This window comes from Equus caballus, chromosome 31 (genome assembly GCF_041296265.1).
Source record: "Equus caballus isolate H_3958 breed thoroughbred chromosome 31, TB-T2T, whole genome shotgun sequence".
Lineage (NCBI taxonomy): Eukaryota > Metazoa > Chordata > Mammalia > Perissodactyla > Equidae > Equus > Equus caballus.
The window spans coordinates 16,682,397-16,706,318 of record NC_091714.1 but is presented as its reverse complement, the minus strand read 5'-3'; the positions used below and the strand labels follow the sequence as shown (position 1 = coordinate 16,706,318).

At 41.2% G+C, this 23,922-nt stretch overlaps 1 protein-coding gene across 1 annotated transcript in view; it reads left to right on the top strand.

The window, feature by feature from the left end:
• Nucleotides 1-23,479, top strand: part of PPP1R14C (protein phosphatase 1 regulatory inhibitor subunit 14C) — an 87,602-nt gene extending 64,123 nt beyond the window's left edge. Inside the window, exons 2-4 of the mRNA XM_023633172.2 lie at nucleotides 1,207-1,290; nucleotides 2,691-2,723; nucleotides 21,897-23,479. Of these exons, the coding sequence (XP_023488940.1) occupies nucleotides 1,207-1,290; nucleotides 2,691-2,723; nucleotides 21,897-21,971 (192 nt within the window). The 3' untranslated portion in view covers nucleotides 21,972-23,479. The remainder of the gene's footprint in view (nucleotides 1-1,206; nucleotides 1,291-2,690; nucleotides 2,724-21,896) is intronic.
• Nucleotides 23,480-23,922: the final 443 nt, after the last annotated feature.

Genomic DNA, 23,922 nt, shown 5'->3' with positions numbered 1-23,922 from the left:
GTGTAGATCCACACCCAGAGCCCAAACCCGCAAACCCTGGGCCACCTAAGAGGAGCATGCACACCTAACCACTATGCCAGTTCCTGACACAGAGCTCCTAAAACCCTTAGAATTTCCCGGGTGATAGGAGCGTCTTTTGTTCTAATGAGGTGACTCTTGGTGGGCTCCCGGATGAGGGGGGGGGGGGTCACTCTTAAATTTCGTTTTTATTTCCACGTTCTCAGAGGTATGGAGAAGATCAGGTAAAAGGAGAAACGAGACGAAGCTAGGATCTACTTTGCGTTGGAAGTACAGATTCCAAATGAGCTACGTCTTTCACCTCATTCCAGCTGGACTTTCTTGCCTTCTTTGCTGGGTTGGATGTCTTTGGTTTTTAAACTCAACTTACACTGGCTGAAACAATAAAAGGGGTTTACTCAATGGTAGGGGGCTTCAGAGTATGTTTGACACAGTGACGTTCTCCAGAACTCTCCTTTCTTATTTCTCCCTACTCTGCCCACCATGAGTCAGACTCGCTCCCTTCGTGGTCCATGATGGCTGCGAGCAGTTTCCAGGCTAAGCGCTTCCTCAGTGCAGAGGAGCGAGCAGGGATGCTCCTGCTGAAAGAGCGTCTTTTCCCAGAGCCCCACTGGCCTCAGCTGGATCACAGGTCCTGTCCTGAGTCAGTAACTGGGGCTGGGTGGGGCGATGTGGACTCAAGTGTCCACATCAGAAACCGGTGGTGGAAGCGGGTTTCCCCAGACCCGGAGCCCTGAAGGGAGGCACCCAGCTCCCCAGATGAAGATCGGCAGTCACCGAGAGAAGGGGAGATGTAGTGTGGGAAACTGCACCTCTCCCCGCTCTTTCTAGAACCTGCCAATTCCCCATTGTATACTCATAATCAGTTTTCTGCCAGAAACCGGAAAATTGTCATTTTTGAAAATATTACTTTTTCCTGCTTTGTGACTCTTAAATCTCCTTTGCTCCCAGCTCCTGTCTCTCTTTCTTTCTCCCCTCCCTCCTCTGCTTCCTTTTCCTTCTGTTTTCCTGGTTTTTCTTTCTTTTTCCTGCTTCTCCTCCTCTCCCGCCTCTTCCTCCTGGTCTCTCCTTCCCCCCTGAATTGTCCACCTCCCTTAATTGATGATCTAATAATTTATTTAACTCAACTAAATTATCGGTACAATGTAGTTTGTCACTAAATAGAATGCCTTCACTTTCGCCCCCCAGGAAGAAGAAATGCCAGAGGTAGAAATTGACATTGATGATCTTCTCGATGCAGACAGTGAAGAAGACAGAGCTTCAAAACTACGGGTAAGCAGCTTTCAAAATCTGGAAGCTTCCACGCATGGATGCTTGAATCCACTTGGGTCTCTAGAGCTTGGCATGCCCTGATTCTGCCCTCTGGCAGTGTTGGCCCCCCGGTTTGAGCAATGGCAGTTTGCAGAGAGGAAGGCAACCGGATGTGAGTATTCATCCTCATTAGCGACGTCTCTGATGAGAAAGCCGTTCTTGACTACAGTCAGTTCTCCAAGCACCTTATGGATGAGTCTCTCCAGCCTCATCTTCTTGGGAGAAAGGGCTGGTTCTGCTTCCGGAGATCCTCTTGCCTGGGAAGGAAGTGATGGCCCACAGTAGTGTGAGGAGGCGAAGCTAGAACCGGTCTGTAAGCCCGGGACTCTGGTCTCCCAGTCGTGGATTATATCATTCATAAAATTCATTTCTAGATAAGATTGTTTGCAATGTAATTCTATCTAATAAAATATCCTTTATTAGAGGATGCTCAACTGATAAGCATTCTCGTACGACGGTGGATGTTGGCATGTCTCCTGTTTCTTTAGTCCAGAGCAATAAGATATTTATTTCCCTCCTACAGGAGATGAAATCTATCATCTTAAAATCTGCACTTGGCAGTTTCTAAAACCAATTAACCTTTGACCTGCCATTGTTCTTAACGTTCGCTGATAATTACTGTTAAAGGCTGTTGCTTATCACCAATGGCAAATGATCACTAAAGGCAATTAAAAGGCACATTTTAATGTATTAATGTGTTTAATGTGTTACTAATTACCAGCGTCCCTTGAGTGGCGACCAGTCTCAGTGTAATGATTATGTCTTGTTAATGAATTTGGTTGGGAGATGTTAGCATGCTAACTATGAAAGTTACCAAAGGAAAAATAAAGCAGGAACCAGTTCTTTTGAAAACGTAACGACATAAAAGTTTTCTTAAAATTGAAAACTTGAAAAGGGCTCTAGCTACGGGGAGGGCACCCCTCTGGTTCTCAGCGAGGACACTGAAGCCTGCAGGGCTGTGACAAGCTGGTTTCTGCTTGAGTCACAGCCCGGCTCCCCACTCTCCGAGTCTAGTGTGATTGTCACCGTCTCTCACGGGCTGCCTCAATTTAAGTATATCTGGGTTATTATTAACCAGGTTGGCAGTCTGAAGGAAAGGGGTGTGTGTGAGTGTGTGTGTGTGTATGTAAGCATGTGTGTATTCTGAAGATTGCATGACATTCCTGCACATAAAGTGTGCAAGTTTATGTATCTTCAGATGACCAACAAATAATCAGTAATAATAAAGTGTGATTCTAGACAGCCAGTGTGAGATCTTGATTTACCATTTTAGAATAATACTATAAAGATGAAATGATTTTTAGTTTCACTTTTAAAATGATGCTAAATTTTATAATAAATGCCTGTGTGTTTCATTCTAGGAAGCGCTCATAGACTGCTACAAACCAACAGAGGTAAACAGTCACTTTTCCTAAGGACCTTGTGTGAATTCCTTTTGGTTAAATCAATTTGTCTATTTTTAAAGCCAAACCACAATAACTGGGTTTGATTTGTGTATACCGAGTAGCAATTATCATCGATAAGTGAAGCACATATGTTTCTGAATAGTACTAACATCCTCATTTGTATAAATGTCTGGTTCTGAAAGACTTAAACCTGATGGAGTTGAGTGTGTTGCTTGCTTTTATGGAAAAGCCAAATTTCAGAGGTAATGATGAGAGGGTTTGGAATCACTTTAGTCAAAGTTTTAGCTTTATAAGTGGAGACTACATTCTGTTAGTGTATCGGTATGTATTTTTAAAAAGCTTGAAGCCAATTCTATGGATGCCTTTATTGGAAGAAGAAATTTTATGCTTTGTTTGGATATTCATCAAGCGTATAAATATTAATGTAAACAACAATGGGTATTTGTTTGATTAAACCAAAGCATTTAATGTTGACTCTCATGGCTGAAAGCACAAACCATGCAGAAATGAAGGATTTGATCAGTTCTGAAAATATTGGTAAAAGATGTTCCTGTGATGACTCAGAGAAATGAGAAGAGCCATCAGATGTTTCGGAATCTGTTTGCAACATCAAAGCAGTGGTGGTAGGACTTGTGTTTTTTGAAGTGGTGTAATTACAAAGTGAGAGGAAAGCAGGCTTTTAAAAGAGTGTGTAAAATTTAAACGACTAGGATGTTTTATGATCGTTTGGTCTGAGGCCAGTTACTTATTTGAGCTTTGTTCTTACAATCTCCAGTTTTTGTTTATGTTTTTTTTGAGGAAGATTAGGGCTGAGCTAACATCTGCTGCCAATCCTCCTCTCTCTCTCTTTTTTTTCTTTTAGCTGAGGAAGACTGGCCCTGAGCTAACATCCATGCCCATCTTCCTCTGCTTTATATGTGGGATGCCTACCACAGCATGGCTTGACGAGCAGTGCCATGTCTGCACCCAGGATTTGAACTGGCAAACCCCAGGCCACCAAAGTGGAATGTGTGAACTTAACCACTGCAGCACTGGGCCGGCCCCTTCAGTTTTCCTTTATGTTGATTACATCTTGCAGTCATAGAGATTTTTAATTTTAATTTTAGTTATTAAAATGCATATTTTTATCACGGTAATACATATTCATAATTTTGAAAACCCAAAATACCTTTAGGCTTGTAAAGAAAAAGTAGTGGTGTCTTTGCCATCCCTCGCCACAAGTCCCCCTCCTGAGAGGTATATACTTTATATATTTTTATACAAAAACTTAGGGCTGTTTCCTTGCTTTTCCTAAATGTGCACTTACTACTCTGTTTTTTTCATCTGTTGACTTAAGGGAAAATATGGTAGCTTTCTCACTCTCCACACAATTCATTCCCCTACATCTTCAATAAACAAATAAACAAAACAATGTTTTGTTAAATCAGTAGTCAAGGTTAATAACATTATGATTTAAACAAATATTTTTCACTGCCTAGCCAAATAGTGGAACAGAACCATGGCTTCTTTGTCGTATAGCCCTTTGTTTTTCCTGGAGTTGATAACTACCTTGTCATTTATTTTGTCTAGTACCTATTGATATTTTTCGTTGAACTCTCAATATCTTTGTCAGACGTGTAATATATTTTCTGTGTGCTCAAACGCATCATTTCCATCCTGCCACCCCCAACTTGCCTCCTGGAGCCCCTGGGCAACAATCTGGAGAAGTTATTCTTGGGGTCTACTGAGTGGCTGCTGTCTTGAGATTTCCGTTCACTCCTGTCCTATGTTAGATACTTTGTTTCTTAAATCCCCAGCTTCCTCATTTTAGTTAGAGTTCATCATCCAGTAGCTTTTTGGTTAAGGAGGCATAGAAGGTAAATTTTTTTAATCCTTGCATATATAGAAATGTATCTTGATCCATAGTTTGGATGGTGTAGAATTCAAGGATAAAATCCATTGTTAAAACTCAATTTTAAAGGCATTACTTTATTGTCCTATTACTTCTATTGTTAAGAAGTCTGATACCGTTTCTTTTCTTTTTTTTTTTTTTGAGGAAGACTAGCCCTGAGCCAACTACTGACAATCCTTCTCTTTTTGCTGAGGAAGACTGGCCCTGAGCTAACATCCATGCCCATCTTCCCCTATTTTATACATGGGACGCTTACCACAGCATGGCCTTTGACAAGTGGTGCCATGTCCGCACCGAGGATCTGAACTGGTGAACTCCGGGCCACCAAAGCGGAATGTGTGCACTTAACCGCTGTGCCGCTGGGCCCGCCCCTGATACCATTTCCATTCTCAGACCTTTGTATGCAACCTATTTTTTTCCCTTCGGTTAACTTTTAGGATTATCTCCATATTTTGAAAGTTTACAATGATATGCTCTGGTGTGGATTTTTTCCTATTCATACGCTAGGTGCTTTATAAGCTCTTTTAGTCTGAAGATTTATATCTTTCAGTTTTTCCCAAAAAAGTCTTTTATTATTTGTTATTTTTATTAATTTCTTCTTCAGTACTCTATTTTTCTGGCTCTCCTGCTATTTACTTCTTCTCGATGGAACTCTATAATTTCTTATCTTTTCCCTTTTGTTTTCTGTCGCTTTGATCTTTTACTCTGCTTTCTGAAAGATTTCCCTGACTTTATCTTCTAGCCTTTCTACTGATATTTTAAAATTTCAGCTATCATATTTTTAATATCCAAGAGCCCTTTTTAAATCTCTGTTCACTTTGTTTTAATGTTTCTTCTTATTTCATGGATGCATTTTATTCTTTTCTCTCTTTGAGGATATTAATCAAATTTTTCTTTGCTTTGCTTTTGTTTTTAAGATTATTCTGCTACCTGCATTGTCTCTGTTTTCTCTGAATCCCACCTTTTTTCTGTCTATTTTTGTGTCTTTTTACTGACTTTTGGCAGTATCCATCTTTGAGTGTTGGGAGCCAGTAAGCTGATTGGCCTCTGTGTGTGTGAGCACAGCTTGTCCACTGGTGAGCCTCACTATGGAGTGACCAGGTTGCAAATCTGATTTTTTGTGGTGTATATCTATGGAGCAGGGGGCCTCCTCAAACTGTCACTATTTGGACATCCTTTTTCTGGAGAGATTTGTCCTTTTTTTAAGAGTTTGATGCTCTGAACTCCTACCTGAGGGTTGATAGTCTGACTTGAAACTTTGTGGAAGCAGGGATGGGAAGGAGGCGCGAGACCACCATGTAGACCACCAATTCACTCACCCATGAACTGGCACGTGATGTGGGAGTGGGTGGGTTGCTGCTGAGAGTGGATCCAGACTGGCAGCTGTAGGCATGCCCTTTACTCTCTTTATCATTCCCTTTTTCTTCAGTTCTCCTCCGAGGTGGAGAAATTCATGTTTTGGTGGTTTAGGTGGGGAAGGTTGGACTGCCATGAGCCCCCTGCTCCTCCGAGCTTTTGCAGTCTCCAGGGAGCACAATATTTACACTTGTTTACAGCCATGCAGGTAGATGAACATGGCAGGTCTCGCCTCCCTGGGACAAAAGTATTCCTCATCTGGTTTCTATAAGGCGGCTTGTGAGCTGAAGGGATGTAGATTTGAATGTTTTCAGAATTCCAGAGGAAGAAAGAAAGAAAAGAGACTGGAGTTTACAAGAGAACATGTCCGTGTTCTTTGTTTAGCTCATGGTTTCCAGGAATGAAAATGGTGTAAAATGCTGAGAAATTTCAGTCAAGTTCCTATCTATTAAAGGATCATCTTGGAAATGTTTGGCGAGTGTTGACTTTGAGCTTATTATGTCAATAAAAAACAGATTTTACTGGCTCCTGGATTATGATGATAAAAATAGTGGCTTACATTTTCCCTGAGTTCTCTCGTTGACATGCAGTAACAAGCATTATCTTGTTTAATCCTCACAATCATCACTTGAAGTAGAGCGTTTGCGTAACGCGTCTAAGACCTCACAGCAGTGCGCAGAGGGACCAGGACTCAACCCTGAGTTTCTGACATCTGCTCATGTCCTCTTTTCTTTCCATCCTGCCCGTCTTCCTAAGCTACTTGACTTTGCAAGACATTTAGACATTAAAGGACTTTGTCCTGTCTTAACTAAATGCCTGCAAATTAATGATGTTCTTTTTCAGGTAGCCTTCTCTGGAGGTGCTACTTTTTGATCAAAAGAATTGTACATACAATTATTATGCCACTTTGAGGTTAGAAATCTAAAGAAGACGTCTTTGCTGATTCGGCTGCATTTATTTATAGTCTCCTTGCAGAGGCAGAGTGGGTGGTAGGAAGAAGCCTGGACTTCGAGTCCAGAGTCTTGTGGCGGCACCAGCACTAAATGTGTGTGAATTTAAGCAATTTTCTCAACCTCTCTGAGCCTCCATTTCCTCTTCAATAAACTGGAGGTAATAATAACCACCTCTCTGGGTTTTAAGTAACAATTATTTGCAATGATAGTAATTTTAGTGACAGTAACAATAATAACAATAGATAAATAATTACTAAGCACATGCCAGGCACCGATCTAAGTACATCACGTGTATTAACTCATTTCGTCTTCACAACAAAGCTATGAGATTGACACTACAGTCGTGTGTCGCTTAATGACGGGAATATGTTCCAAGAAATGCATCCTTAGGTGATTTCGTCATTGTGTGAACATCACAGAGTGTACTTATCACAAACCTGGATGGTGTAGCCTACTATACAGCTAGGCTATATGGTACTAATCTTATGGGACCACTGTCATATATGTGGTCCGTCATTGACCAAAATGTCACTGTGTAGCGCAAGACTGTATTGTTATCAGTTAATACATTTTCTATATAAGGTAGTGCTTCTCCATTATATATTAAATATGCAAAATGCCTAAATTCACCAGTAATGATGTTCTTGAATTATTCAATTTGAAGCGCAGACTTTAAAGAATCTGCTAATTTCACAGAAGTGATGTTGTTTTTGGTGTGTCACTCTCTGTCATATACTTCGGGTCCATGGTTTCATCCTATGTGGATCCCTTACTAATAAGAAAAGGACTTGTGTTTCCCCATTTTGATTCATATTCCAAACTGTGGACTCTTGACGTATAAATCTTTACTGACTTAGACCCTTCAAAACACAGCAATATAATTGTGGTCACCACTCTCATGTATGAGTGATTATAAGTGATGGTAAGAATGGTGTTTTTAATTTTTTCCCCCAGAGTAAATGTCATTTCTGATGTAGTTGATATTATAATAGAGTTGATTTAAGGACAGAAAAAGGACGTTTCTGTATAATGCCAGAAGAAAAGGAGAAATTTTATTTTGGTTATTACTTAGATTTGAATGACCAGTAGTGACAGCCTAGTGGACACGTAGAAATCAGGGGTAGGGTATTGGGGCCAGCTAGCGAGGCTAGGCCCAGAGGAGCTTCTTTTCCTGTTTCTCACTCTTACTTTGCGTGATTTTCAAATCTTAGGAGCACACACTGGGAGGTACTGGAATGGTGGGCAGAAAATGCATTTAATATGGGCTTGAGGGCATCTGTCTTACCATCTGCTAGGGGAGCTCCAGTCCAGTCAATGGACTTTTTAAAATCTCTTTTTATAGTGGAAGGTGGCTGTGACATTGCTTTCTGATAAACATCAGATTTTTCTTTCTGTGCGTTTATTTCATTTTTGGGAAATAGAGGCTGTGATATGACCCAGCATTTTAGCAATCAAAGCCTGTAAGTTGATATGCATCAGGGATTCATGCCCAATGACTAGATCTGCGAGTAGGTGGTAAGAAGCGTTCCATGTCTCAGTGGTCCCCCAGGTCATGGCAATGTCATAGCCACAAGATGGGACAGGAAAGGGGTGTCTGATCGTGGTTTGCAAATAAAAATTGACCAGTGTTTTTGGAGAGGCAGGGCTGCCGTGTTGGTCTTTTTGTCTTGGCAGGAGAAAGGCAGACTCTCCTTCTTTTGCTGCGGTGTCATGGTGACTGCATCTCACTTTTCCAACAGGCTTTGGTGGTGGCCGCTGTCAACTCATCCTGCTCGCATCAGCTCCCTATCCATTTAGCATTTTAACCTGTTGTTGAAAATATAGTTCAATTTGTGTTTACGTGGAAGTACTCAGAGCCCAGGTTCATTGAGCTGACTGCCATGGAGAGACGATATAAACTGGCTATTGACAACACAGAGAGGCTGTGTTGGCGATGGGAAGAGACGTGGCTTGGCACTTTGCTATATGCTCTTTATTCATTTGCTCAACAAATGTTTACTGAACATCTGTGTGCCTGTAACTAATCTAGGGACTTAGACAAAGCAGCAAACGTGTACCCGCATCTTTAAAACAATCTGTCACAAGGCCATGGTTAACTATGGTGAGAATTGAAGTGCTCAAAGAATATTAAAGTAGGAATAAAAGGACAGAAATGCCATGGTGTCAGCTCACCCCGTGGTTCCCTAAGTTAGGAACCAAATTGCTTAATGGAATGTGATGTTAGGGGATCTGTACTTGCTAGAGAAGGCCGAGGAAGCTCCATTTCGCTCCAGTTCAATGGGTCTGAGTATCTACACTGGGGAGCCTTTTCATCTGGTCTCTCATGGGGCTTCCTCAAAAAAGACAGCAATCTGGGGCTTGGATGAGGAATGGAGCTTGAATGCTAGAATAATGAGTTGAAAGGCATCCTTTAAAAGCTGTCACTTTCAGAACAATGTTTCTGAATAGTGAGAGAATTGGGAGCTTCCAAAGAAAGACTGGAATTGCTGAAAAAGATATTTTAGGGGTTGTAGCCCTTGGCTATGAAAGCCTAATTATATTTTAGTGTAATTAGCCAAGTAAGTAATAAAGGATTGAGATTTATTAACCAGAAAGATGAGTATCTTTACCTAGTGGCCGAAAGGATTTTGGTCCAGTATACCAGTTGCTCACACACTTCCATTAGGGCTCCTTATGCACCTGGCCTCCTGTGCCCAGGAAGAAAGAGCCAGGATGTGCTGGAGCTGGCATTTGCACCCACATTTGAGCCCACATCCTGTGCTCTGTCTACTTCTCACTGCCTTTCTCTGAATTCCTACTAGGTGAGCACAAGCTCCCCTTGGGAATATATATGAATCTGATTAAGATGGTCTTCATTGAGGAAAATCAACCCAGAAATGTTAGTTAAGCTTGCTGAGGACGTGCAGTCATGGAGAAAAACTCTGCATTTGTTTTCTGGTCTTTATTCAGCACTCTTTGCAAAGTTACGGAACGGTCCACAACACCTTCTTCACTTCTGACACCAGTTGCAAGATCAGGGGTCCCCAAGACCGTACTCATGTTTGATAATTGAGAAGGACCCACAGAACTCACTGAAAGCTGTTATATTCGTGGTTTTGGTTTAGTACAGTCAAAGGCTACAGATTAAACTCAGCCAAGGGAAGGGCTGTGTGGGACAGAGTCCAGGAAAGTTCCAAACACGGAGCCCCCAGCTCTCCTCTCCCATTGGAGCCATGGATGCTGTCAATTCTCTCATCTATGGTGTGTGACCGTATGCACATGCAGAGGATTGCCACCCAGGGAAGCTCACCTGAGCCTGGAACGCCAGAGTTTTTCTTGGGACTCAGTCACACAGATATGGTTGACTGCCCACATGGCTGCCGTCAGTCTCCAGCCCCTCGGGATCTTGAGCTGTTACCAGATGACCCAAAGCGCCCCCCTGAATCACATAACTAGACTCCAGCGTGGTCCAAGGCCCTCAGGTGAACAAAGACACTTTTATCAGGCAGGACCTTCCAAGGGCTTAGAACTCACCTCCCAGGAGCTGAGGGCAAAGCCCAGACCTCTTTTTGGGCAAGGTTCAATTCTTTTCCACACGCTCTTGGAAGCAGGATGACCGTGCGAATAATGATAATGATGATAGCAACAATACTTGTGATATAATATAAGGAAACAAAAAGGAGATGCTGTTATAGGAAGAACCACATGGGTCTTGGCCTGTGGATGCTTTTCCCCTGTAGTTAATGATTGTTTTTTTGAAAGACGTGATGGAGGAGGTACCAGCCTTAATGGGCAGTGGACTTTTAAGTGGTTGGCATTTTCAAGTAATCGATTGTGATTTTATGCCCTTTTCTTTTTTCATTAAATTCAGAAGGAATGATCATATTTTTAAAGCTCATCAATCCTGTATTAAAAATAGCTCCATCTTCTCTCCTTGTGTTCAGATTCATCTGGACAGAAGAAAGAATATGAGTTCAAGGCCATTTGACACATGACTCTGGGATTTCTATATCTTTAGCGAAGGGAGTCACAACCACTAAAGAATCTCACACAGGTTGGAAATGGGTTTCTTTCATTTCAGAGAGATTCAGGTATTTGTAGCAAGTAATATTCTCCCTCACGGGTAATGGGACCTTTGATGAAATGACTTTAGTTTTCTCAGTGATTATAAAGTGGGAGATTATAACTTTGCTGAATTTACTCCATGATTATTTACTGTGGTTGGATTATTTATAGGGGATTTTATTTTACATTGAATCCTAAGTGTGCAGATTCTGAGAAACCTATTAGTACCGAAGGAAGAATTAAATGCCAGTAAGTCTGCATATGGTGAGGGCAAATGAGCTATTCTGCTGCATACAGATAAAGGTGAGAATTTGGGTACAAAATAAATTAGTCTAAGAGCAGTGGTCTGAATCTCTAAATAGATTAATGGAACTGCTCTCACCAGCAGAACAAATTAATCTCTACAGGAGGCAGATAGTCAAGAAAATAAATGGACAAAATAGTGTCAATGGTTTTAAGTTAAAGAAGCGGGGGAAAACCAACCCGGATATAGTTAAGACCTTCAGGAGTTTATGTTGGTAGAAGTGATTGTAATGACAGTAGGCACAAACCCTTACCTATAACAGATTCATAAGCCTCTTTTCAGATAATGAAAAATAACTTCTGTCCTGGTGTGCTCTGCCGGCAAATGGACCTCTCTAAAGATAAACACCCCCCCCCCGCACCCCCAAAAAGAGGGGGCAAAGTAAATATTTTAGTGATGAGTGATGTTGGGGCTTGTGGTGCTGAAGAACCCCTGTGACTGCAGGGAGCAAGTCCCAGTGCCACCCAGGGCTGGGGACACCCTGTCCGACAGTGCTGTTTCACTGCCTGCCTGTTTGTCCTCCTGTGTGACCTGGATATTCAAGCCTATAAAAGTTTACAGCGTGATTTTTAAATGCTTAGCTGGTCCTTTGGGTGAGGACATTTTGCCATTTGGGACAGTTCTCAGGTGTTGTCATCAGGTTGTAAAAGAGGCACGTATGACCCTTCCATTGCCCTCACTTATCTGAACATCAGTGGATCTGGAAATTCTTCTCTCCTTCCACCTGATCACTCCTTGCCTGAATCCCACATCATCTGTTGAATGTCATGCTTTTTGGAAGAAGTGTCAGGTAGTCATGTAAAACTTGCTCGAGTTGACTTGGTTTGGTGTCATCTGACATGAGACTCGGGATCGCGAGCAGAGGGCCCCTGTGAATACACATTTTTTAAGAAATGACTAGTGCATTGATTGGGGTGACAAAGAGGAGACAGGATACAGGGGAACCACTGACCCACGTGGGTCCCAGCCTTGAGGATCCTCGCCTGCTGTTTCTCTCTTCGCCCCGCCCTGGACTCTGAGTAAGGGGTGGATGATATTTTTTGGACAAGCCATTGAGCATCCAGAGTTCTGCGGGGCACACTTTATTGGAGCCTGCGTGATCTACACAATTCCACGTACTGCGCTTAGCGATGCTGTTCACCGAGCAGCAGTTTTAAGCATTTCTTTCAAAGGTCCTTTTGTCAGGAAATACTTCTAATCAAAGGGCCACCACGTAATATCCGTTTATCTTATTTATCTTTTTAAATGACTCCAAATGCTCGGAAGAATGACATAACTGCACTTTGATTAGGCACAAAGCAGTGCTTTGCAATGATACTGTGGTTTCTCCTTTTCCTACTTTCCCATGGACCCATCCTCCTTAAAACAGCGCAGTTTCACCAACTGACTGTAACAGATGAATCACTTTGAGTGACGAGGGAAGGGTCCCAGACGCCCGGCTACGGTGATAATTACAAATGTGTGTCCATCTGCTGCCTCTGGCTCAGGCCAGAGCAGGCAGGAGGGGGTGGAGGCTGAAAGCCACGGGGCCCAGGAGGGATCAGGGCACGAGAGCTTGGAGTCGAGCATGGCCACCACGATGCCATGCCCTGTGACAGTGCCACACGGCCGAAACTCCAGAGCGAGGAAGGACCTTCTGTTTTCACGGCTCTTGCCAGATCCACTCATTTCCCTTTTTTCTTGCTAGAAGTTTCATAAGTCAGGTGGCTGCGTGTTATATGAAGTCAAGTCTCCAAGGTCACTGGGAGCGTTTCTTTCTTTCTGTTGCTTCTTTTCTCTCTCTCTCTCCTCTGTGTGTGTGTGTGCACGAGTGCACGCACGCACGTGTGCATGTGTGTACGAGCGTCCTAGGCTCCTTCCGCAAATGCTTCTTGTCTTTCTTATCTCCCCGAGGTCAGCTAGTTTTCCAGTGTTTAAAAGAGAACCTCTAGAACCTTCCTTCACAGGAGCTGGGACCCGTCGATACTTTGGACAGTTCCACCCCCTCATCCAGTTGATACACAAAGATTCCAGCGTCTCCTCTGTCTACTGCCTCACTTTAACGCCGCAGTTGTATGAATTAATTGGTTCGTGTGCATATTCATTTACTTTGCAAACCTCTGCTGAGCACCTTTTGTACGTTTAGCACTGTGCTAGGAAAACACAGAGGACTGGGACTCTCGCTACCAAGCAGGAGGGAGGGCTATGCACATGGATTATCTTGCATGCTTTATACCTAAATAAATAATCTTTTGCAAGTTTTCTTCTTCAGCTTGTTTATTTTGCCCAACATTAGATTTCTGAGATTCATCCTTGTTGATACAGGAGGCTCCAGTTCATTCATTTTCATTGCTGGATAGCATTCCTGTGTATTAATATACTGCAATACATTTATCCGTTCTTCTGTTGACACCCATTTATGTCCAGTTTTTCACTATTATGGACAATGGTGCAATAAAATAATTTCTTGACCTGTTACCTTCTGTACAAGAGTTTCTCCAAGGAATATACCAAGAAATGGAATTGCTCTTAAATGTTTACACCAGCTTCCATGCCCACCAGCAAGATTTAAGAATTCCCTTCTAACTTCATCATCTCCATACTTGGTATTGCCAACCTTTAAAATTTTTGCCTATCTGATGACATCTCATTGTTTTAATTTACCTTTTCCTGACTGCTGGCTGGTGAGGATGAGGACCATTTTTCTGTGTGCTTATTGGCTGTTCATGTTTACCTCTCAGAGAATTCCATTTCAAATCCTCTGTCTACTTTTCTTTTGACTTGTTTGTGTTTTTCTTGTTGATTTGTGAGTTCTTTATATATTGTGGATGACAATCCTTTGACATTTGTGTGGTTGCAAATATATTTTCACAAACTGGAGGTTATTTTCCCTTGTATTGCCTTTTGTGCAGAGAAGTTTTAAATTTTAATGAAGTCAAATTGATCAGCAGCATCTCTTGTGGCTTGTGCTTTTTAAAAAATCCTGTCTAGGAAACCTTTTACTCCTCCAGTGTCTTAAATATGGTCTCCTTAAATTTTGTTCTAAAACTTTTCACTTTTGCTTTTTATACCCAGGTATTCAACCACCTTGAACTTATTTTTGTGTATGGCGTGAGGCAGGGTTCTAATTTTCCACTTCACCATATTGTCCCAGTGCCATTTGTTGACCAGTTAGTCCATCTTGGGTTGTATATCAAATTTCCCTAATGTATACAACCTGCTTCTGGTTATTGTCTATCCCTGCCCACTGTCACAATTACCAGGGCTTTATAATCAGTTCATAGTAAGGGCGAGGTGAACCCACAATTTGCTTATTCAAAGTATCTTGACTATTCTTAAATATTTGTGTTTTGATTGGCATTACATTAACTTTATAGATTAATTTGGGGAGAAATGGGATCTCTGTGATGATTTGTTCAGGACACAGTAACAGAAACTGTGAATTCCTGAGGGTGAGGGGCAGGTTTGAGGAGGGGAGAAGTAACAGTGAGGTCACTTTTGGTCATTTTGAGGCTGATGTGCCCATGGGACATCCCTGTGGAGATCCCTAGAAGCCACAGGAGATACAGGCCTGGGTCTCAGGGGTGAAGGCACAGCTGGAGAGGCCTGAGAGCCCCCAGTATGAGGGGAACAGCCAGCTGAGGGACAGTGCCTCGAGGAGGCCTGGGAACCAAGCTTTGGAAAATGCCAGCATTTAATCAACTGGTCAGGGGCAGAGGTGGGTGGCCAACAAAGGGGAGAGAAGAGCAGAGGTCAGAGACTTATGTGGAGAATGTGAAGGAAAGTGGACAAGTTCCTCAAAAAAAAGGAGCATCTTATCATCTATGCACACTCACTAAAACAGCTAAAAACTAAAAAGGCTGACAATACCAAGAGTAGGCAAGGATATAGAACAACTAGAACTCTCATATCCTGCTGGTGGGAGTGTACGATGGTACAGCCACTTTAGAAAACTGTTTGGGGGTTTCATAAAAAGTTAAACATACAATTATACAACTCAGCCATTGCATTGCTAGGCATTTACCCAAAAGAAACAAAAAATGTGACCACACAAATCCTTGGACAGGTATATGCATAGGACGTTTGTGCACAAAGGTCAAAAACTCAAAACAACCTAAATGTCCATCAGCAGATGCGTGGATACACAACTTGTGGTATAGCCATACTGTGGAACACTACTCAGCAGTATAAAGGAATGAGCTGCTCATCCACACAGCAACGTTGGTGAATCTCAGAATCATTAAGTTGAGTGAAAGAAGCTAGGCAAAAAAAGTACATAATGAATGATTGTATTTACATAAAACGCAAACTAATTTATAGTTTATAATTTATAGTTATGGACAGAAAATTGGGGCTGTGGATGGAGGGGAGATGAGCCATAAAGGGAGACAGGAAATCTTTTGGGAGTGATGGAAATGTTCTGACTTTTAAATAGATACAGTTTATTATTCATAAATTATTCCTCAATAAAAGTGTTAACTTAAAAAAAAAGAAAGAAGGAAAACAGGGTACCCTTAGCTCTCAAATAAAGAGACCTTGTACGTCATCATATTAAGAAACTAGATGGGGAAAAAAACACCTCTATGATCATGTCAACAGATGCAGAAAAGGCATTTGACAAAATCCAACATCTATTCCTGATAAAAACTCTCAACGACTTATAGAAGGGAACTTCCTAAACTTGGTAAAGAACATCTGTAAAGAAACCTACAAGTAACATACTTAGTGATGAAGGACTGAGTGCTTTTCCCTAAGATCAGCTCGTGCTCAGGGGGTCCACTCTCACCATTTTTATTCAAGATTGTATTTGAGCTTTTAGTCAGTAGATTTAGGCAATAAAAAAGAAATAAAGGCATCCGAATTGGAAAGGAAGAAGTAAAATTGGCTTTATTCACAGACAACATGATTATCTATGTAGAAAATGTAGTAAAGTCTACCAAAAAGCCACTAGAATTAATAAATGAGTTCAACAAGCTTGCAGGATCTGAGAGAAATATATGAAAATTGATTGTATTTCTATATATGCTAGCAATTAACAATCGGAAATTGAAAAAAGATATACCATTTACAATAACATCGACAATATTACATACTTGGGGATACATCCAACAAAAGAAGTACAATATCTGTACCCTGAAAACTATACACCTTGCTGAGAAGATTCATTTTTGTTGCAATATCACTTCTCCACAAATTGATCTACAGATTTAATGCGATCTCAATCAAAACCCCAGCAGATTTTTTTTGGAGAAATTTATAAGCTGATTCTAAAGGTCTTAAGGAAATTTAAAGGCCCTAGAATATCCAAAACAGTTTTTAAAAAGATCAACGTGGCAACTAGACTTTTGGCGGCGACCATGATGCAGTCTATAAAGGAATCAAAATGTAGTGACGTACACTTGAAATTTATATAATGTTACAAACCAATGTGACTTCACTAAAAAAATAAGAAATGTTGCTCAGAAAAAAAAATCAACAAAGTTGGCAGACTAACATTACCTGATTTCAGGATTTATTATATATCTATACTTATCAAGACAGTGTGGTATTGGTGTAAAGACAGACAGATAGATCAATGATTCAGCCATTCCAATCCTGGGTTATTTACCCCAAAGAAATGGAAGCATGTTCCATATAAAGACTTTTGTATGAATTTTTTTGGCAACTTTATTTGTAATAGCCCCAAACTGGAAACAACCCAAATTTCTGTCAATAGGTGAGTGGATAAACAAAATGTGGTACTTCTAAGCAACAGAATGCTACTCAGCAATAAAAAAAGGAATAACTATTAACCCATGCAGCAATATGGCTGAATCTCAAAATTATTATCCTGAGTGAAAGAAGCCAGATTAAGAAATACTTAGTGTCATGATTCTATTTATATGAAAGTCTAAAAAATGCAAATTAATCTAACAGTGGCATGAGGTGGCAATGGGGATGAGTGGGAGATGAGAGGAGCAGGGGGAAAAGAGAGGGATTGCAAAGGGGCATGAAGAAACTTCTGGAAGAATGGATATGTCCTTTATGTTGATTGTGCAGATGGTACACTTGTGGTGGTTGTATACTTTATTTATTTTTTTATTTTTTAATGATTTTACTTTTCCTTTTTTCCCCAAAGCCCCCCGGTACATAGCTGTACATTTTTAGTTGTGTGTCCTTCTAGTTGTGGCATGTGGGATGCCACCTCAGCATGGCCTGATGAGCGGTGCTATGTCTGCGCCCAGGATTCGAACCAGTGAAACCCTGGGCCTCCGAAGCAGAGCGCGCGAACTTAAACCACTCGGCAACAGGGCCAGCCCCTGTATACTTTATATATATGCAGTTTATAGCATGGCAGTTATACTTTAAATAAAACTGTTTACAAAACAAAAGGACACTGGGAACCTTTTAGGGGTGGGGACTTCCGTTCCAACAATTCTGCTAAAGTGTCTCTCATCCTGGACACAATGGCCTCTTTCTTCCCAATCTAATGGCTTTGTCTCTCTCTGTGACTGACTTAACCTCTTACAGCACTTGACTTCACTGAGCACCTCCTCCTTCTAGAAACACTTTCTTCTCTTGACTTCTTGAGATTTCCCGTATCTCACTGGTTTCTCTTTTTCAGTCTCCTTTGCTGCCTCCAACACTTCTACCAGACCTCACTTGTCAGAGGGCCTCCGGCCTTGGTCTTTGGCCTTGTTTTCCTCTCTATTGACACTTTCCTCCAAGTTATCTCATCTAGTCCTGCAATTCAGAGCCTTGTTATCTGCGCTGTCCAATAACATTTTCTGAGATAATGGAAATATTCTCTGTCTACGTTGTCCAATATGGTAGCCGCCAGCCATATGTGGCTGTTGAGTACTTGAAATGTGGCTAGTGTGATGAAGGAACTAAATTTTAAATTTTATTTATTTTAATTAATCTAAAATTAAATAGCCACATGTGGTTAATGGCTACTGTATTGAACGGCCCGGGTGTAGATCGTTGTGTTTGTAAACTATGGGTGGTAACCTATTACCTGGTCATGACCTGTTTTTCTTTCAAAATAAGATAGAATAAAAAGTATCAAGAAGTATTACCTATAGTAAGAGTTATATTTTTTTCATGAAACTTTAGTTTCAGCCTTGTATCTCTACTAGGTTGCTATAACTATGTGTGGGTCACACGTGGTATTTTAATTTTTTGTTTGTTTTTTTAGTGGAAAGCCACCGACCTGTGTTGGTGATGCCCATATTTATGCATTCAGCCATGAGCTGAGACCCGAAGTCATGTTTATGTGTCTCCTTGATATCGCCCCTCAGATGTCTAGCAGGCATCTCGTATCTGTAAATCTATTTTGTTTGGGGGTTTTTTCCTCCTATTATCCCGTTTCAACAAATGGCCCCACCTTTCTTCAAGTGTTCTTCTGATGAGAACGGTGATGTGAATTCCCTTCCCTCCTTCCTGTCCCCGTTCCCTGCTGTACCCTACCCCCACCTTTAGTCCAGCAACGAGGTCTGTTGGCTCTGCCTCTGAAATGGATCCCAAATTTACCCCTTGATTTCCATTTCAGTTTCCATCAACTTACTCTACGCCTCCCGCATCCCTTGCCTGGACCGCTGCCGCAGCTGCAGACTGCTCTCTCTTTCATCCTTGTCTTCGTAAGACCCATTCTCCACAGCACAGCAGCCAAAGGGATCTTTTAAAAACCTCAATCAGATGATGTTGCACTTCTACTTAAAAGCCGCCAGTGGCTTTCCATTGTACCAAGAATGGTCTCTCCTTGTCTTACTGTGGCCAACACGGCCTGGCGAGCTGACCTCCAGCATGGCTCCCCCCCATGCTCACCTTGGCCTTCCTACACCAGCAATGCCCGCTGTCTTGCTGTTTTCTCCATGGCTCTGCATTCGCGCATAACCCAATCCCCCAGATCTTTTCCAAGCTGGCTTCTCTTTGTTAATTCAGGTCTCAATTCAGTTGCCCCTTTCCTCAAAGGGGCAGCCCTTCTCTGATAAAATTAGTGTCCCTGACCCAAGTCTGGGTCATCTGTTTTGGAAGTAAATGGGATATGTTGTTACTTACCTTGAGTATTTTTGAGTAACGTGAACCAAGAGCCATCAATCAGTATTTTTGCTTAGAGATCCCTGAATGTTCTTTGAGAATCATCTGAAACCAACAAAATCTTTCTGTTGCAAGTGGTGTTGTCAAGTTTCTTCCTGGAGAATAAATATTGATCTTGCTCTTTTTTGACTTACTCAGTTAAGTATCTCGTTATGCAAATTTTAATGAACAGTTTAAAATATGCACAATACACTATATTGCATTATAGACATAGAAATTATGCTAACGTAAAATTTAAAATTAGGTTTTTCATTAATGTTAATATATCATAAATACAAGATGAGTTATTTATTTAAACATTTTAATCACTGAGATTATGCACATCACGACGAATTTTTTGAGAAAATTTGAATTTGATTTAAATTACCAAATTACTTTTGTCTTGAAGAAGAAAGGTCCATAGTTTAAGGTACATTATTCTTTATTTGATTTTAGTCTTTATTTTTATCATGATCTTGATGAAAAATGTTATTGAAGTAGTGCAGAAAAATTACCAGAGTTATTAACAAGATAAATGATAGCATTTGTAATTCTGACCTTTGCTTTAAAAAAAAATAAAAAATAAGAAAAGAAATCTACACTCAAATGCTGAAACTTGTCAGAGCAGTCATTTGAGTAACCGATTCCAAAAACAATGAAACTGAAATTGTGCAGCATAAACCACATATTAAAAGGGGCCATAGGAAATGCACTTAACTTTTCGAAATAAAAAGTGAATGTAAGTGGAAACTTGGGCATTATTTCATCCTAGAAGATTCTTTAAATTAGGTAAAATAGTGTTCATAAAATTAAAATAGGGCCTCATTTTACTTCTCATATATTCCATTCTGTCCAAGTGTCAGAAATGGTGGTGATTAATATGTTTCTGTCCTTTGACCTACTTCTGGATAGCTCTCTAAAGGAGATAATCTAAATTGCAGACAAAGATTTATGCACAAAGATGTTAATTATGGCATTGTTTATAATTTTGAAAAGCTGTGAACCTACCAAATATCCAGTGATGAGAGAATTAAGCAGAGTGTAGGAAATCCATACTATAAAGGATCATATAACTATTAAAATTAATTTTTAGGACTTTAATGTGCAAAAAAGCTTTGACATAAGGCTAAGTAAAAATAAAAGGATATATTTATATAGTATGATCTTAATAAGGTTAAAATAATTTTCATAGAAGAAAATGTGTTAATAGTGGTTCATTCTGAGGAATAATTATTGCTGGTTTGTGTTTTCTAGAAAAAGCACGTTACTTTTATAATGGCAAAGAGATTATATAAAGGAAAGAAATTGTAGTGGCTAACAAAATATTAAATATTTAATCTTGTGTTGGAGAGCTGGAGCGTAGTTTCAGGGTTCGCTTAGTCTGGGAGCTCACGCTAAGGGCTGCGACTGGTGGGCGAGATTGTCTGAGAGCTGTTTTCAGAAGGCCACAGTGGAGAGGAAGGTCCCTTAGTGTTTTTGCTCAGTTCTGTCATTTACCACCTGTCACTTGCTGATCGAAGAGTCTGACTGGCTGTCAGCTTTGTCTTTGACAAATAGAAAATAGGAAGCTAAGGTTATTATTATCTAATAAATGTGACTTATTTGGCAGCCAAATATTTTAAAACACAAGGCAGCAGTGAAAGATTTCTGATGGTATAAATGGAACCATTCTAGATTGTTCTCCAGGCTTTGGGTTCTCATCCATGAGCAGGTGGGGGGGTCACTTTAGTGAGTCTCCCCCAGCATGACCTTTTCAATGAAATTAGAATGGAATAGAAATATCGAGTCTATTGGGTAGGGCAAGTATTCATTCTTTAAATTTGTATCTCAGGTGTGTGATTGTGTGTACTGGATTGTAAATGTAAAACTTGTGTCTCTGTGTGTGTTTTTAATTATGATTTGCAGTCAAAAGACTCATTGTGCTCTAGACCTGTGGTTCTCAGCAGGATCCTGGGACCAGCAGCAACGTGGGAGCTGATGAGTAAAGCAAATTCTCAGGCCCCCCACCCCCGCCGGCCGTACTGAATCAGAAACTCTGGGCGTGGGGCCCGGCGCTCTGTGGTTTAATAAGTCCCTGGGGCGTTGCTGATGTACATTCAAATCTGAGTACCACTGGCCCAGCCTCACTGTTCCAGGTGTGGTCCTGAGACTAACACTGGCATCACCTGGCATCTAGCCAGAAATGCAGATTCTCAGGCCCCGACCCGGAACTACTAAGTCAGACTCTACGTGTCCCCTGGGTGATTGAGATGCAGGTGTTAAAGGTTTATCAAAGGTTGAGAAACACTTACGTGAACCACATGTGCCTTCAGGGGCCAAGTAGATAATATCAGTGAGTGAGGGCAGCCTGGTTTTCTCCTAAAGACAGTAGCACAGCAGTAGAAGGCATTGTGGTATGAACTTTGAACACTTCATTTGTCTGAATTTCCTGTATTGTACCCGTTGGGGTTAACACGTCCAACCAAGCTCATCAGCTAAGATTAATAGCGGATGACATCAGTTACTTCAAGCAGATTTTTAAACCCCAATTTTAATAGAGTGACCTCCTCATGTTAACTTCTTCTCATCTCTTTTAGGAATTTATCAAGGAGCTGCTCTCTCGGATAAGAGGCATGAGAAAACTGAACCCCCCGCAGAAGAAGACCGTATAATTCTGGCCCAGGGCGGAACTCTCCCAGAGACCAAGCAAGGGCCCTGGGATCTGGACTTCTCGAAGACTTTTATTAAAGAAGAGTTATGAGCAACGTTTTTTTGGCGGGAGGGCATCTATTAGACATCAGTTGAAGAGTGTTCCTTTTTTTGTTTTTAAACGTTTTTGTTAGTGTAATATTTTAATAACAAAGATATCACTACTCTGGTTTCAGCCCAACTGGGATTATCAAACCAGGCAGACCTCCAAGGATGGGCTGGGCCAGGCAGCATTTTCTTCTAGAAATCAGAGGTTTAGGACCTAACTATACAGGGATGATGGTTTTTTACAACTGGTTGGTAATACTTTTTTCTTTGGTTGTACATTTGCCTCATGTGGAATTTCTCGTACTTGTATATATCTACACACGAGTAAGTTAAATGTAGATGTGAGTTTTATTTCACATGGGTGGACTAAACTTGTGGTCGTCCTTTAATTGGAGGTCACAGCACGTGTGTTTTCAAAAGGCCACTAGCCATTCTTCATGCGAGTGCTGCTGACCTTCAACATTCACTTTATGCACCAAAGTGAATGAATTCTGTGTATCCCTTATTTTCATGAGCTACACTACAAAAACGTTGAGTTGGTCAAGGGCTTATTTATGGACTTTATATTATTTCATTAGTTGGGATGCTTTGCCAGGTCATGTCCTTATTGCCTCATTTGTGGTATTTTAAAGTTTAATGAACCCCTTAATTTGAAGAACTATTCAGATTTCTAGAGAAACGCCCATGCTACTTGAGTGGTCTTTTGCAATGGGAGTGGAAGCACTGTGTAGCGATTAGTTTTCTGCTTTCAGTCAAATACTGTGTATTATTCTCTCTCCATGAAAGCAGGTCATAAGGAAGTTAGCAGATTAGATCTCTTCCTCCCTGGAAGTAGATTCTGGTCACTTCTGTGCCTGGGTAGCATCAGACCAGAGCAGGTGAACTGAGGGTTGAGCCGGTACAGACATGAGAAAGTGTCACCTGTTCTCAAGAACATTGACACAGGAACGTTCGCTGGTTTGTAACAGTGCTGGAGGTTGCGTTTCTGGCTTTGCTCAGTGGCATGTGGTGAGGACTCTGGCTCCTGATCCTAGTTGTGCACCCCAATCCGCTTGCTTGGAGCTGGGTCTGGGGCACCTGCCCTGCCCCTCGAGGTTATACACCAACTCCTTGGAGAAGAATCATAATTCAGATGGATGTGGGCGGGGTAAAAAGTCAGAGGAGAAACTCCTTCCTCCAGGAGCCCCTGCTGCCTCCCCACAGAAACCCCACCTACTGTAAGATGTCTCTGGGTGGCCCTGTCAGAGGACAAGGGTCAGGCGTTTTATATCAAGGGTGCTCTGAACATATTTTATTTTTTAAAAGAACTATGTTTGTGAATTTTCTGTATACTGGCAAGCTTTGGAAAATGTATTTAATTTTGTAATGTTTACCAATGATTTATTTACAAGCTATTTACTCAAATAAATGGAGCTGCTTACAACTCTGCTTACGTATTTGCCTTGCAAAACATGTTACTAGGATGATTTTCCTTTGTCAGACGCTCTGTAACCAGGGTACCCAACACCTATTTATAGCTTTGCATTTTCAAGGTGTTTTCAGGTATTTGATCTTGGCCCTCACCTGAGGCATCTTTGGGTCAGGTGGTGAAAGCAAAGATTTGGGACACATTCCAGGGTTGAGAAGGAAACAAAAGACAAGCTCTGTGCACCTGGCCTTGACTGCCTTCTATTCCAAGACTCTCCCAGGCCATGCTCCTTTCATGTAATTAAAACTCCCTTTTACCCATCTAAATCCTCAAGAAGATTTCAGATTAATTAGGTATTCCATTTATTGTTAGAATGCCGTGTGCCGTGTGAATATGGAAAAATACAGAATATGCAGGATTTCTCTTAGGCCTGACCCACCCAACTTATGGTCTTCAGA